At 39.8% G+C, this 16,411-nt stretch overlaps 1 protein-coding gene across 7 annotated transcripts in view; it reads left to right on the top strand.

Annotated features, from left to right (window-relative positions):
- The window catches only part of LOC128696384 (transient receptor potential channel pyrexia), a 235,169-nt gene that overhangs the window by 184,946 nt on the left and 33,812 nt on the right, over nt 1–16,411 (top strand). For all 7 annotated transcript variants that reach the window (XM_070092480.1, XM_070092479.1, XM_070092482.1 and 4 more), the window contains one exon: nt 2,246–2,414. In XM_070092480.1, the coding sequence (XP_069948581.1) occupies nt 2,246–2,414 (169 nt within the window). The remainder of the gene's footprint in view (nt 1–2,245; nt 2,415–16,411) is intronic.

Raw genomic sequence — 16,411 nt, 5'->3', positions numbered from 1 at the left:
ATTGACAATGTTTTGCCCACACAGTTGGCTTTATCAAGTCACGAACAGATCTGCCTGGGTGAAAGGTGCGTGAGTATTTATAGGATGGAGTCAGGTGGAGAATGCTGGGTAGATTGGATCTGAACCTGCATATGACAATCTTCCAGGTAGGGTAATAGAGGCTAGGACCTTGGGTAGCTTTAAAAAGAGATTGGACAAATATATGAGTAGACCTTCTGCAATGTTCCTCCATTCTTATGTTCTTATGTGGGATAATGATGAAGAAGTTTCTTGGTGAGGGGTTCAGCTATGTTATAGAAGCTGTTGTTTTGGTTGAAGTTGTTGGATGTACAGATAAGTGATGATTCCAGGATTCTGTGGTATTGTTTTCTTCTCTGGCAAAAAGTCTTGCATTTCTGTAGTTGATTAAATGGTTGTGTGAATTTTGGTGTTGAACACAGGCATTCCTTAAATTGTCTGATCTGCCTGCGTACTGGTGTTCTGAATACATGTTTGGAGGTCTGGATGTTTCACCCACATATAATTTATTGCAGTCATTACAGGTGATTATGTATACCCCTGCAAAAGACTGAAGCTTGTCCTGTCTATTACCAGTAATGTCCTTGATGGTGGTGGAAGTGGAGGTAGATACTTGGAATGAAGTACTGGAAAGGATGTTGGAAATATGCTTGACAGTGGAGTTGGTGGGGAGGACTATGTATCTCCTCTCGGCAGTGTCTTCTCTGGGTGTGCTAAAGATGTTATATGCTTGGCGTCTGCAGTCTCTAATGAAGTGCCAAGGATAGTGAAGTTTAGAAAATACTTGTTCAATTAACAAACTCTCATCCTCAAGGAACTCACTGCTGCAGATTCAGAGTGCACACAGGAAAAAGCCTATAATTACACCACATTTAGTTTTGGTGTTGTGGTGAGAGTAGAAGTGGAGAAGGTTGTGTTGATCAGTAGGTTTTCGATAGACTTTAAAACGAAGTTCTTGGCCAGCTTTGCAGAGAAGAACATCAAGGAAAGGAAGATTGTTATTGACTTCTTCTTCTAGTGTAAACTGGATTAAGGATCAACCTGGTTGAGCTTGTGCTGGAGATCTTGAACGTTGATCTACCTGGATGATGACTAATAAACTTGCCCTAAATACTGACAAAATCTATTTTATTCAGTTTGGAACCAGAGCTGCAAATGTTCCACTTAACATAACGCTAAACGGATCACCCATCGCAAGACTCACAGAGGGAAAATTCCTAGGAATCCACCTTGATAGTAGCCTCAAACTCCAGACACATATACAACAAATTTCCAAGAAAATCTCTAAGACAATAGGCATATTATCAAAGATACGGTACTATGTTCCACAGTCAGCTCTTTTTGCACTGTATCATTCACTCATCTACCCTTATCTCACATATGGAATTTGTGCATTGGGATCAACAATATTAAATCACCTAAGACCACTAATAACCCAACAAAAGGCTGCAGTTTGAATGATAACAAATTCCCACTCCCGACAGCATACTCCACCAATATTCAGAAGTCTAAATCTGCTCACCATAAAGAACATCCATACTTATTCATGTGCCTACTACATACATAGAACAATACATGCAAACATAGACCCTCCACTGAAAATCAATTTAAGACTGTGTTTCAAAAGCCACTTACTCACCCTAGACTAAATACTCATTACTCAATATTTAACTTTACCAAAAAATCTCCCAATTACCTGAATCTTAAAACTTAAAGACTAGATGCCCAAGTTCATACATTGACTAAGACTACATAGTAGTATCAATACCTACCCAAAACAGTAGCATTCACATACTGTAGACTACTTTTAGCAAATCACAATGCTCTATTCCCATAATATAATTTCGATATTTACTATTAAAACTATTGTCCATTGTCGACAGGAATATAATTGAATCATGTTTCATAAATAGCAGTTTTGAAAACAATATGAATATTTCCTTTTGTTTATATAAATTAGATTCATTTATAATTAATAAAACTTAATTAAACTAAGATAAATTTCTTTAGTATTACGTAGTCAGTAAGCCATTAAATTAAGTCTGCCAATAATGCCTGGGCATGATAGAGGCTCTCTTTGCACTGCAACTCATTATTGTAAATACATAATAAAATTTGATTTGATTTGATCCTAATGTTATATGAAACACATGATATAGAATGATGTTTACATGATGGGTTTAGGGTGCACAATGAAACTTTTAAGCTAATCATTAATATTTCACAGGTATGAATTTGTGTTGATCCTTGGACGTGCTCCTCCCCTGGCCATCTATGTGACAATGCTGAGACATGTCTCTTGGAACTTCCTCAAGCTCATCTTCCTTTATGGTGCTCTCATTCTAGCATTCACCATTAGCTTTAACATCATCTTACAGCCTACTGGTGCTGATCAGGTACATCCATGCTAGTATAGGTTATTATTGTCCTTAACCCTTCAACTGTGTCCATTGTACTAGTATGCAGGTGCTGGTACTGTGTCTGACATATTAATACGCAGGTGCTGGCACTATGCCTGACGTACTAGTATGCAGGTACTGGTACTGTGTCCGATGTACTAGTACGCAGGTGCTAGTACCGTGTCTGACATATTAGTACGCAGGTGCTGGCACTGCGTCTGATGTACTAGTATACAGGTACTGGTACTGTGTCCGATGCACTAGTACACAGGTGCTGGTACTGTGTCTGACATATTACTACACAGGTGCTGGCACTGTGATGTACTAGTATGCAGGTACTGGTATTGTGTCCGATATACTAGTACACAGGTACTGGTACTGTGTCTGACATACTAGTACTCAAAATTTTTTGTACCCACAAATCTGCCACATGCCAATACTTTTTTACTACAGGGCAACTCTTTGGATCTTCTTCCATCTGTTCATACATTTGAAAAAATGTCTGGCCAACAGGGGCTACATAATGTATCATGGCTAACTACTCAGGTGATGACTGTGTGTCCAACATACTAGTATGCCTCACTAGCAAAAGTAAACAAAGGAACCAGGAGGTGTTGTTGCACCACTAGCTTCCCTACCAGCAAACAGGGTGTGCAAGTGACTCAAGGATGAATATTACACTCTAAAATAACTGTAATATTATAAGTACAGTGTTCATTATACATAGCCTTTGAAGGCCAAAATAGTAAAAAATTTAATAAAATAGCAGTTATAAGGTACAGTGGTACCTTGATTTACGAGTGCCCCAAGTAAAGAGTTTTCTGAGTTACGAGCAGTCGGTCGGTCGATTTTTTGCTTTGAGTTGCGAGGCCAGAATTTGAGTTATAAGCGAGCTTCAGATACACCACCACTAGTTGGCAGTGTATCTAAAGTCAAATCCAACTCTGCACCCATAAGAATGTCAGGCACTTAGTCCCATCCCACATGCTCTTCCAAGACATAGCTGGAAGGATAATACTCCCACACTAATCCCAGGCTGTAGTGAGGCACCTCTTCCCTTGTTTGGTTCTTGTATAAATCCGGGGAAGAGGTAACCTCCATTTCAACACTCAGAATTTTTCCAGAAACATTAAGGTGGGTGATGTACTGATAGTGGTGGGTGGAGTAATGATGGTGGTGGAAGGAGTAGGGATAATGGTGGGTGGAGTAGATTTAGTGGTAGGTGGAGTAGTGAGTGTGGTGGGTGTAGTAGAGATGGTGGTGGGTGGAGTAGTGAAGGTGGTGGGTGGAGTAGAGATGGTGGTGGGTGGAGTAGAGATGGTGGTGGGTGGAGTAGTGAAGGTGGTGGGTGGAGTAGAGATGGTGGTGGGTGGAGTAGAGATGGTGGTGGGTGGAGTAGTAAGGGTGGTGAATGGAGTAGTGATAATGGTAGGTGGAGTAGATATGGTGGTAGGTGGAGTAGTGAGTGTGGTGGGTGTAGTAGAGATGGTGGTGGGTGGAGTAGTGAAGGTGGTGGGTGGAGTATACAATATTTCTTATTTATAAATACATTTTTCTTATTTAAAAACCTATAACAAAAAAATTGGGGTGGTTTTTTTGAGGGCTGGAATGAATTAATGGCATTTCAGTTATTTTCAATGAGGAAAATTGATTTGATATACGAGCAAATTGAGTTACAAGCTCGGTTATGGAACGAATTAAACTCGTAAGTCAAGATACCACTGTATATACATGTATAGCATATATTTAACTCAGTAAAGTCACTCAGTATTACTTATTGCCATGTTTTGAAGCAATTGTAATGTTATAAGTATTCCTTGTACATAGCCTTAGAAAACCAAAATAATAATAAAAAAAAAAAAGAATGAAAACCAGTCATATGTATATATACTGATTATTCCAAGTGAAGCAATGTTTGAAGTGCTAAAACAGCTTAAAATACATCTAATATAATGTTAAACATTAAAAGCAATTAAAAAACAGAAAAATAATTATATATTAGCATCAATAATTATAAAATATAAACATCACTGGCGCTTTAATGCTGCTGTTGCTGATTAGTGATCATTTTTTCACCAACTTCAACACACTATAAAATCATAAGTTTTTATCAGATTTTGCTTATTTTAGTCTTATTCGATTCAGAAAATCAAACTATTGATCTGTAAGAAGAAATATTTTTTTTTATTTTTCAAAATCTTCCCATACACAGGAATTCCAGAATTCCTTCCAGGGTCTCCCACAGTTAAAGGATTAATACAGTACAAGAGAGAAGCATGGTATAAACCTTGGTAATAAATACCAACAAGTTGGTTTAGAAAGACACGTAAGCAAACACTATGACATTTATTAGAAAATGTTTCGGTCCTGGGACCTTGATCACTTCTAACATACAGAGGTAGAAAGACATTATATATAGTATAGGCGGAGAGTGAGGTGTGAGTGACGCACAGTGACCTGAAGAATGTCGTGTTGGGATGAGGACGAGTAGACGATGAAATCATGTGACTCCTGTGTTGTTGGGTTGATGGTGCTTAAGTATCATGTATGCCAATGTTTTTGAAATTTTGTAGTTTCCAGTGTTACTTTCTATAGTGTCGTTGATGGTGATTAGTGAGGCTTCTAGGCACCGTCGGCATCTGAGGTCTGAACTGCAATGAGGCACAATTCGTTCTCACCGAACCAGATCTCAAACGCCGATGGTGCCTAGAAGCCTCACTAATCGCCGTCACTGACACTATAGAACGTAACACTGGAAACTACAAAATTTCAAAAACATTGGCATACATGATACTTAAACATCACCATCCCAACAACACAGGAGTCATATGATTTCATCGTCTACCCATCCTCATCCCAACATGACATTCTTCAGGTCACCGTGCTTCACTCACACCTCGCTCTCCGCCTATAGTATATATAATGTTTTTCTACCTCTGTATGTTAGAAGTGATCAAGGTCCCAGGACCGAAATGTTTTCTAATAAATATGTCATAGTGTTTGCTTACATGTCTTTCTAAACCAAGAGAGAAGCATCCACAATGTAGAACCCCCATAGCCACAGATTTGGTTTCCGTGGTTTCGGTTATCCATGGTTTACTGTGGCCCAAAAATGAGCCTTAATTTTGCTTAATAATGACACTGAAGCACAAAAGTAGTGATGGTGGCACTTCTTCAAAGCCTAAGAGAAGCTGTGAAGTGCTTCCCGTCAGTGAAAAAGCTGTTAATTCTTCACTTATTGTGCATAATTTATCAATTAGACTTTATTATAGGTATGTATGTAAATGAAAAAGAACTTACATACAGGGTTCGCTACTATCCATCGTTTAGGGTATCCTGAAGATCTGGAATTCATTACCCAAACCAAGAAAAGGTCCTCTGCCAGCATACAAATTTAGGGCTATGCTTAAAAATCATCTCATCTCTCCAGATTAGCCAAACCAACACTAATTCACTTAACCAGTATTAATTGACCAAATATTATATAACCTCTAGTCTATTAAAATACCAGCTCATGCTTAAATAGTACTGTTTGTACCATTACAGACACTCCTCACTTAACGACGGAGTTCCATTCCTAAGACCACATAGGTAAACAAATTTGTCGCTAAGTGGGTTTATGTCAACCATCTTTAGATATTTCTTTAACGTCACCTTTGCACCATTTATAACATTTATGGTATATTTTAAAATGTTTATACAGTAGTGTCCTGTGTACTGTAATAAACAGAATGAAGGAAATCAGCTCTTAATATACATGTACATTATTTAGGTTTGTATACTGGTTGGAGAGCCCGTCGTAACTCTGAGTTGTCAGTAAATGAGTATGTCGCTAAGTGAAGAGAGACTATTAATTACATTACTTGTAATATTGTTATTAGTTATGTGCTACATCAAGATTATTATCCAAAAGATAAAATATCTTATTATTCATAGGATAAAATAATGAATAATTTAAAATTAATCACTCTTATCCTGTCTAGAGTTAAGTAGTTTTTAAGTATTAGGATTAGTCTGTCTGAAATGCCCCAGCATGATAGTGGCTTTCTTTATACTTAATCAAAATTGTAATTACACATCGTAACCTTATCTTTATCTTATCTTTTATCTTTATAGCAGTCATACAGCACCTGGGAATTTGAGGTACCCACAAATTCCTTGGATCAAATTCACCAGTATCAAATGCCTCCTTGAAGGATGTTAGTTTCTTATTGTTTTGTACAATACATTTTAATTAAAAGCTAATGTAATGTTGCATTATATGACTGATAAATTAAGTCATATAGCAAGACTGATATATTGTGTCCTAACTGTATTGCTCAAATTCTGAAAGTCTTAAGAGTCAAAATCAATGTATACACGGAGAGGGTTTCAGGGGTCAGCGCCCCTGAGGCCTGGTCCATGACCAGGCCTCATGGTACATCAGGGCCTGATCAACCAGGCTGTTACTGTTGGCTGCACGCAATTCGATATATGAACCACAGTTTGTTAGGTAAGACACATATGCAACAGTTAGGTATCTTTATTTCGAAACGTTTCGCCTACACAGTAGGCTTCTTCAGTCGAGTACAGACAACGGAACAATGCTCTTCTCCAGACTGAGGGACTGACCACCTCAAAACTTTAAGGGTGATGGACTGATTACATCGTCTTCAAGTATCTTCTGCTTCTATCAACTTTTCTGTACTCGACTGAAGAAGCCTACTGTGTAGGCGAAACGTTTCGAAATAAAGATACCTAACTGTTGCATATGTGTCTTACCTAACAATCTGTCGGTATTTTATACCATTTTAATGTTCATATGAACCACAGCCTGGTTGGTCAGGTACTGACTTTAGGTGCCTGTCCCTCACCTTCTTGAAGACAGCCAGGGATCTATTGGCAATCTTCCTTATGTATGCTGGGAGGTAGTTGAACAGTCTTGGACCCCTGACACTTATTGTGTTGTTTCTTATCATGCTAGTGGTTCCCCTGCTTTTCATCGGGAGGATGTTGCATCGTCTGCCAAGTCTTTTGCTTTCATAGGGAGTGATTTTTGTGGGCAAGTTTGGTACTAATCCCTCTAGGATTTTCCAAGTGTATATATGTAATCATGTTTCTCTCCCACCTGCATTCCAGGGAGTACAAGTTGAGGAACTTCAAGCATTCCCAGTAATTGAGGTGTTTTATCGCACATATGTGTGCCATGAAGGTTCTCTGTACATTTTCTAGGTCATCAATTTCTCCTGCCTTGAAAGATGCTGTTAGTGTGCAGCAATATTCCAAGCTACCTGAAAAGTGTCAGCATGGGCTTGGCATCCCTAGTGTTGAAGGGTCTCAGTATCCCTCTTGTCATTTTTCTAGCAGATGCAATTGATATAATGTTCTGGTCTTTGAAAGTGAAATCCTCTGACATTATTGCTCCCAGGTCTTTTACATTAGTTTTTCACTCTATTGTGTGGTTGTAATTTGTTTTATATTCCAATATAGTTTTAATTTCCTCACGTTTTCCATATCGTAGTTGAAATTTCTCATCATTGAACTTCATATTGTTTTCCACAGCCCATTTAAAGATTTGGTTGAAGTCTGCCTGGAGTCTTGCAGTGTCTTCAGTGGAGGACACTGTCATGCAAATTCAGGTGTCATCTGCAAAGGAAAACATGGTGCTGTGGCTTACATCCCTGTCTATGTCAGATATGAGGATGAGGAACAGGACAGGAGCAAGTAGTGTGCCTTGTGGAACAGAGCTTTTCACAGTAGCTGCCTCAGACTTTACTCTGTTTACTGCTACTCTTTGTGTTCTGTTTGTTAGGAAATTATAGACCCATCTACCAACTTTTCCTGTTATTCCTTTATCATGCATTTTGCGTGCTATTACACCATGGTCACACTTGTCAAAAGCTTTTGCAAAGTCTATGTATATTACATCTGCATTTTGTTTGCCTTCTAGAGCTTCCAGGACCTTGTCATAGTGGTCCAGTAGTGACCTGCTCTAAACCCATGTTGCCCTGGGTTGTGTAATTGATGGGTATCTAGATTAGTGGCAATCTTGCATCTTAGAACCCTTTCAAAGATTTTTATGATATGAGATGTTAGCACTGTTGGTCTGTAGTTCTTTGCTATTGCTTTACTGCCCCCTTTGTGGAGTGGGGCTATGTCTGTTGCTTTTAGCAGCTGTGGGACAACCCCCGTGTCCATGCTCCCTCTCCATAGGATGTTAAAAGCACACGATAGGGGTTTCTTGCAGTTCTTGATGAACACAGAGTTTCATGAGTCTGGGCCTGGGGCAGAGTGCATGGGCATGCCATTTATCACCCTTTCATAGTCATTTGGTGTCAGGATAATATCAGATAGGTTTGAATCTACCAAATTCTGTGTGACACTCATAAAAAATTCATTTAGGTCTTTGAATCTCAGTCTGGTTAGTGGCTTGCTAAAAACTGAGTCATTTTGGGACTTGAGTAGCTCACCCATTTCCTCGCTATCATCTGTATAGGATCCATTTCTTCTAAGTAGGTGCCCAATCCTGGATGTTGTTCTCAACTTAGATTTGGTATAAGAAAAAAAATATTTTGGGTTTCTTTCAATTTCATTTATGGCTTTTAGTTCTTCCCATGTTTCTTCACTCCTGTAAGATTCCTTTAGCTTAACCCTTAACCCTTAACCCTTAACACTATTCATCAGTTCTCACCAAAGTAATAAAGAAAGCCAAACAACTATACTACTCCAGTAGATTCACAGACACTAGAGGAGATATAAAAAAGACCTGGAAAACACTCTCTCAGATTCTAGGGACCCACAAACTGAAAAAACCAAGAATATTGTCCTAACTAAACCTAATGAAACACCACTACATCCCACTGGCACAGCTAACAAGATAAACGATTTCTTCTCAACCATAGGATCTAATCTCGCCAATAAAATCCCACATACTAATGCCCATGCCGGGGACTACCTAGATGGGAATTTCCCAAATTCCTTCTATCTTGCACCAACTGAGCCCTTGGAAGTCACCGAGATTATAAAGTCACTTAAAAACAACTCAGGGAATCTGTCTAATGTCCCACCATTACTGTACAAGCGAGCGGCCCATATCCTTTCGCATGCTATTTCATTACTTTTTAACAAGTCACTAGAAACTAGCACCTTCCCGAAACTACTCAAGATGGCAAGGGTTACACCAATACATAAAGGTGGTGACCCTACAGACTTAAACAACTATAGGCCAATATCAGACTTACCATTGCTATCCAAAATCTTTGAGAAACTCGTGCACAGGAGACTATATTCATTTATAACAGCACAAAACATACTCAACCCCTGCCAATTTGGATTTAGGAAAAATAAAAGCACTAATGATGCAATCATAAAAATGCTAGATCTGCTTTACACAGCATTGGAAAATAAGGAATATCCACTAGGAATTTTTATTGACCTAAGAAAAGCTTTTGACACAGTAGACCACGACATCCTACTCCACAAACTTGACCATTACAGTATAAGAGGCCATGCGCTTGCTTATTTCAAATCTTACCTTACTAATAGGTATCAGTATGTTACCATTAAAGACACAGCATCAACAACACGGCCACTTGATACTGGAGTTCCGCAGGGAAGTGTCCTTGGTCCCCTGCTCTTCCTCATATACATCAATGATCTTCCAAACGTATCCCAACACCTGAAACCCATTCTCTTTGCTGACGACACGACTTATGTCATCTCTCACCCTAATCTTGCCACCCTCAACACCATTGTTAACGAGGAGCTGATCAAAATATCGACTTGGATGACAGCCAATAAACTTATGCTTAACTGACAAAACCTACTATATTATGTTTGGTAGCAGAGCAGGAGATGCACAAATTAACATTAAGATCGACAACACTCTAATTACCAGACATTTTTTTTTTTTTTTTTCAACAAGTCGGCCGTTTCCCACCGAGGCAGGGTGACCCAAAAAAAAAAGAAAGAAAATCCCCAAAAAGAAAATACTTTCATCATCATTCAACACTTTCACCACACTCGCACATTATCACTGTTTTTGCAGAGGTGCTCAGAATACAACAGTCCAGAAGCATACACATATAAAGACACACAACATATCCCTCCAAACTGCCAATATCCCAAACCCCTCCTTTAAAATGCAGGCATTGAACTTCCCATTTCCAGGACTCAAGTCCGACTATATGAAAATAACCGGTTTTCCTGAATCCCTTCACTAAATATTACCCTGCTCACACTCCAACAGATCGTCAGGTCCCAAGTACCATTCGTCTCCATTCACTCCTATCTAACACGCTCACGCACGCTTGCTGGAAGTCCAAGCCCCTTGCCCACAAAACCTCCTTTACCCCCTCTCTCCAACCCTTTCGAGGACGACCCCTACCCCGCCTTCCTTCCCCTATAGATTTATATACTTTCCATGTCATTCTACTTTGATCCATTCTCTCTAAATGACCAAACCACCTCAACAACCCCTCTTCTGCCCTCTGACTAATACTTTTATTAACTCCACACCTTCTCCTAATTTCCACACTCCGAATTTTCTGCATAATATTTACACCACACATTGCCCTTAAACAGGACATCTCCACTGCCTCCAACCGTCTCCTCGCAGCTGTATTTACCACCCAAGCTTCACACCCATATAAGAGTGTTGGTACTATTATACTTTCATACATTCCCTTCTTTGCCTCCATAGATAACGTTTTTTGACTCCACATATACCTCAATGCACCACTCACCTTTTTTCCCTCATCAATTCTATGATTAACCTCATCCTTCATAAATCCATCCGCTGACACGTCAACTCCCAAGTATCTGAAAACATTCACTTCTTCCATACTCCTCCTCCCCAATTTGATATCCAATTTTTCTTTATCTAAATCATTTGACACCCTCATCACCTTACTCTTTTCTATGTTCACTTTCAACTTTCTACCTTTACACACATTCCCAAACTCATCCACTAACCTTTGCAATTTTTCTTTAGAATCTCCCATAAGCACAGTATCATCAGCAAAAAGTAACTGTGTCAATTCCCATTTTGAATTTGATTCCCCAAAATTTAATCCCACCCCTCTCCCGAACACCCTAGCATTCACTTCCTTTACAACCCCATCTATAAATATATTAAACAACCATGGTGACATTACACATCCCTGTCTAAGACCTACTTTTACCGGGAAGTAGTCTCCCTCTCTTCTACACACCCTAACCTGAGCCTCACTATCCTCATAAAAACTCTTTACAGCATTTAATAACTTACCACCTATTCCATATACTTGCAACATCTGCCACATTGCTCCTCTATCCACTCTATCATATGCCTTTTCTAAATCCATAAATGCAATAAAAACTTCCCTACCTTTATCTGAATACTGTTCACATATATGCTTCAATGTAAACACTTGATCTACACATCCCCTACCCACTCTGAAACCTCCTTGCTCATCCGCAATCCTACATTCTGTCTTACCTCTAATTCTTTCAATTATAACCCTACCGTACACTTTTCCTGGTATACTCAATAAGCTTATTCCTCTATAATTTTTACAGTCTCTTTTGTCCCCTTTCCCTTTATATAAAGGGACTATACATGCTCTCCGCCAATCCCTAGGTACCTTCCCCTCTTTCATACATTTATTAAACAAAAGTACCAACCACTCCAACACTATATCCCCCCCTGCTTTTAACATTTCTGTCATGATCCCATCAGTTCCAGCTGCTTTACCCCCTTTCATTTTACGTAATGCCTCACGTACCTCCCCCACACTTACATTCTGCTCTTCTTCACTCCTAAAAGATGGTATACCTCCCTGACCAGTGCATGAAATTACTGCCTCTGTTTCTTCCTTAACATTTAAAAGTTCCTCAAAATATTCTCGCCATCTACCTAATACCTCCATCTCCCCATCTACTAACTCCCCTACTCTGTTTTTAACTGACAAATCCATATTTTCCCTAGGCTTTCTTAACTTGTTTAACTCACTCCAAAATTTTTTCTTATTTTCATTAAAATTTCTTGACAGTGCCTCTCCCCCTCTATCATCTGCTCTCCTTTTGCACTCTCTCACCACTCTCTTTACCTTTCTTTTACTCTCCATATACTCTGCTCTTCTTATAACACTTCTGCTTTGTAAAAACCTCTCATAAGCTACCTTTTTCTCTTTTATCACACCCTTTACTTCATCATTCCACCAATCACTCCTCTTTCCTCCTGCCCCCACCCTCCTATAACCACAAACTTCTGCCCCACATTCTAATACTGCATTTTTAAAACTATTCCAACCCTCTTCAACCCCCCCACTACTCATCTTTGCACTAGCCCACCTTTCTGCCAATAGTCGCTTATATCTCACCCGAACTTCCTCCTCCCTTAGTTTATACACTTTCACCTCCCTCTTACTTGTTGTTGCCACCTTCCTCTTTTCCCATCTACCTCTTACTCTAACTGTAGCTACAACTAAATAATGATCCGATATATCAGTTGCCCCTCTATAAACATGTACATCCTGGAGCCTACCCATCAACCTTTTATCCACCAATACATAATCTAATAAACTACTTTCATTACGTGCTACATCATACCTTGTATATTTATTTATCCTCTTTTTCATAAAATATGTATTACTTATTACCAAATTTCTTTCTACACATAGCTCAATTAAAGGCTCACCATTTACATTTACCCCTGGCACCCCAAATTTACCTACTACTCCCTCCATAACATTTTTACCCACTTTAGCATTGAAATCCCCAACCACCATTACTCTCACACTTGATTCAAAACTCCCCACGCATTCACTCAACATTTCCCAAAATCTCTCTCTCTCCTCTACACTTCTTTCTTCTCCAGGTGCATACACGCTTACTATAACCCACTTTTCACATCCAATCTTTATTTTACTCCACATAATCCTTGAATTAATACATTTATAGTCCCTCTTTTCCTGCCATAGCTTATCCTTCAACATTATTGCTACTCCTTCTTTAGCTCTAACTCTATTTGAAACTGTAGTGATACTGGTCCTGTGGGGAGCAGCAGCAGGATAATACTGCACCACCTCTCGTGGCCCTTAACAACAACAACAGTTTGGTGTGTGTCATGGGCCCCAACACATGGTGTGTGATTCTCTCCTACTATATCCATTTATCAGTGATGCAGATTACATGGTGAGTTTAAATATGTGGCCTGTAGTTATAACTTTTCTCTTGACATATGCAAGACATCACCATCCCTGTAGAAGCCGTTATTAGATGTACTAGTCATTATATTTTGTTGTTGCAGAAGTACTATGAAGATTCTATGTTCAATAAAGCCTAGAGATAAGGCCTGTGTTTCTATCACAACAATTTATTGAACATAGAATCCTGGGCTACCTGGTGGTGATCCTGCGCTAGACTACATCACAACATGGAGCGTTTACTGAAACCTGAGAGGCTAGACTGTGACCCCAGCTTATCAACGGCTGCTCAGGAATGGAAGCACTGGTTTAAGACTTTCGAAAACTTCTTGGGAGCCCTTCCTAAAGAAGATCTAGATATGAAAGTTAAGACACATGTGCAACATCTGGATATCTTTATTGTAGTAGACGTTTCGCCATCCAGTGGCTTTATCAATACAGGATTCTAGAATCTGTATTGATAAAGCCACTGGATGGCGAAACGTCTACTACAATAAAGATATCCAGATGTTGCACATGTGTCTTAACTTTCATATTGTCGGTATTTTATACCTTTCTTGCACAAGATCTAGATAAACTAAGTCTGCTCATCAATTTTGTGTCACCTAAGATATACGAGGCTATTTCTGAGTGTAATACCTACGAAGATGCTATCAAAACCCTCAAGTCTCAGTATATTAAACCTACAAATGAAATCTTTGCACGCTATCGCCTTGCAACTCGCCGCCAGCAGATTGATGAATCCTTAGAGGAATACTTTCAAGCACTGAAAATTTTAGGTAAGGACTGTCACTTCCAAGCAGTGACAGCTGCTCAGTATTGTGAAGAGTCCATCAGGGATGCTTTTATCAGTGGCCTGCAATCACCAATAATAAGGCAGCGTTTATTGGAGAATAAAACTCTCGACTTAGCCGCTGCCTTTGACCAGGCAAGAGCTCTAGATTCAGCCCAGAAGAATTCTGAAGTATACAGTACCACTCAGCCTTCTCGAGTGGTAAGTGCTGCAATTCCTGACCAAGACTCTTGCAATGAAGTTACTGTGGAACCTGCCTCAGTGACAGCAGCAGCAGGTACGGTGTGTTTCTTTTGTGGTTTTTCAAGACATCCACGTCCAAAGTGTCCTGCTCGTGAAGCAATGTGCCATAAATGCCACAAGAAAGGTCACTTTGCTAAAGTATGTCGTGCTAAGGCATCAACAAGAGCTAGTGCCTCCACACATTCCAGTGATCATGCGACTCTAGCAACAGTGACTTCTGCGGCTACTCCAAATTCACTGTCAAAGGCAGTTGTGAAAGTATTCATCAAAGGAACAGAAGTAGATGGTCTTATTGATAGTGGCAGCTCAGAGAGTTTCATCAACCTTGACTTAGTTAAACGGCTCTCCTTGACTCTACATCACTCATCAGGTACCGTTTCCATGGCATCAACATCTCTCTCTATTCAGACCTTAGGGTTTTGTAAGGTAAATCTCAGAGTTAATGGAAAGGATTATCAAGATGTACATTTAGCTATTCTGCCACAACTGTGCTCTGATGTTATCCTTGGTCAGGACTTTCAGAAGCTGCATGGTAGTGTCACCTTAACATATGGAGGTGAACTGCCTCCTCTTGTTGTCTGTGGACTTAGCACTTTAAGGGTAGACCCACCAAAGCTGTTTGCAAATCTTACCGCGGATTGCCATCCTATATCAGCTAAGTCACGCCGCTATTCTTATGAGGATCGGATGTTCATTGAGAAAGAAACTCAGAGGCTGCTGAAGGAGGGTATTATAGAACCGAGTGATTCCCCTTGGCGTGCACAGGTTGTTGTTGTTAAAGATGGTTATAGGAAACGGAGACTGGCTATCGATTACTCTGAGACAATCAACAAATTTACACTTCTTGATGGGTACCCTCTACCTCGAATTGACGATACAGTGAACAAAATTGCTCAGTACTATGTGTTTAGCACAATTGATCTACAGAGTGCCTATCATCAAGTCCCTATAAGGAATGAAGATAAACCATACACAGCGTTTCAGGCTAGTGATGGCCTGTATCAGTTTACCAGAGTCCCTTTTGGAGTCACCAATGGGGTAGCCTGCTTCCAACGAATTATGGATTCACTCATTCAGGAAGAGCAACTCATGGGAACTTACGCGTATTTAGATAATGTTACCATTTGTGGCAAGACCCAGGAGGAACATGATGCAAACCTTGATAAGTTTTTGGAAGCCGCCAAGAAGAAAAATATCAGTTACAATGAGGAAAAGTGCACTTTTTCAACTAAAAGGCTTAGCATCCTTGGTTATGTAGTGGAAGGAGGTTCAATATTCCCAGACCCTGAACGACTACGACCTCTACGGGAACTTCCAATGCCTCAAGACAAAAAGTCACTCCGAAGAACTCTTGGTCTCTTTGCTTATTACTCACAATGGATCTACAACTATTCAAGTAAAGTCCGCCCATTGAGTGCTACCACATTTCCTGTGACAAAGGAAGCAGAAGCCGCTTTCCATACTCTCAAACAGGACATTGAAAACTCAGTAGTTCAAGCCATTGATGAGTCCCTACCATTCGAAGTGGAAACGGATGCATCTGACATTGCCATTGCTGCAGTCTTATCTCAGGCAGGACGACCAGTAGCCTTCTTTTCGAGAACTTTTCAAGGATCAGAGAAATGTTATGCTGCTGTAGAAAAGGAAGCCCAGGCCATCATAGAAGCAGTTCGCCACTGGAGGCATTATTTAACTGGTAGACATTTCACCATAAGGACTGACCAACGGTCCGTGATGTATATGTTCGACAAGAAGCACAAAAGTAGGATAAAGAATGACAAGATATTACGCTG

The sequence above is a fragment of the Cherax quadricarinatus genome, chromosome 39 (assembly GCF_038502225.1).
Source record: "Cherax quadricarinatus isolate ZL_2023a chromosome 39, ASM3850222v1, whole genome shotgun sequence".
NCBI lineage: Eukaryota > Metazoa > Arthropoda > Malacostraca > Decapoda > Parastacidae > Cherax > Cherax quadricarinatus.
Note: the sequence above shows the minus strand (reverse complement) of the source record. Positions and strands in the feature narration are given on the sequence as shown.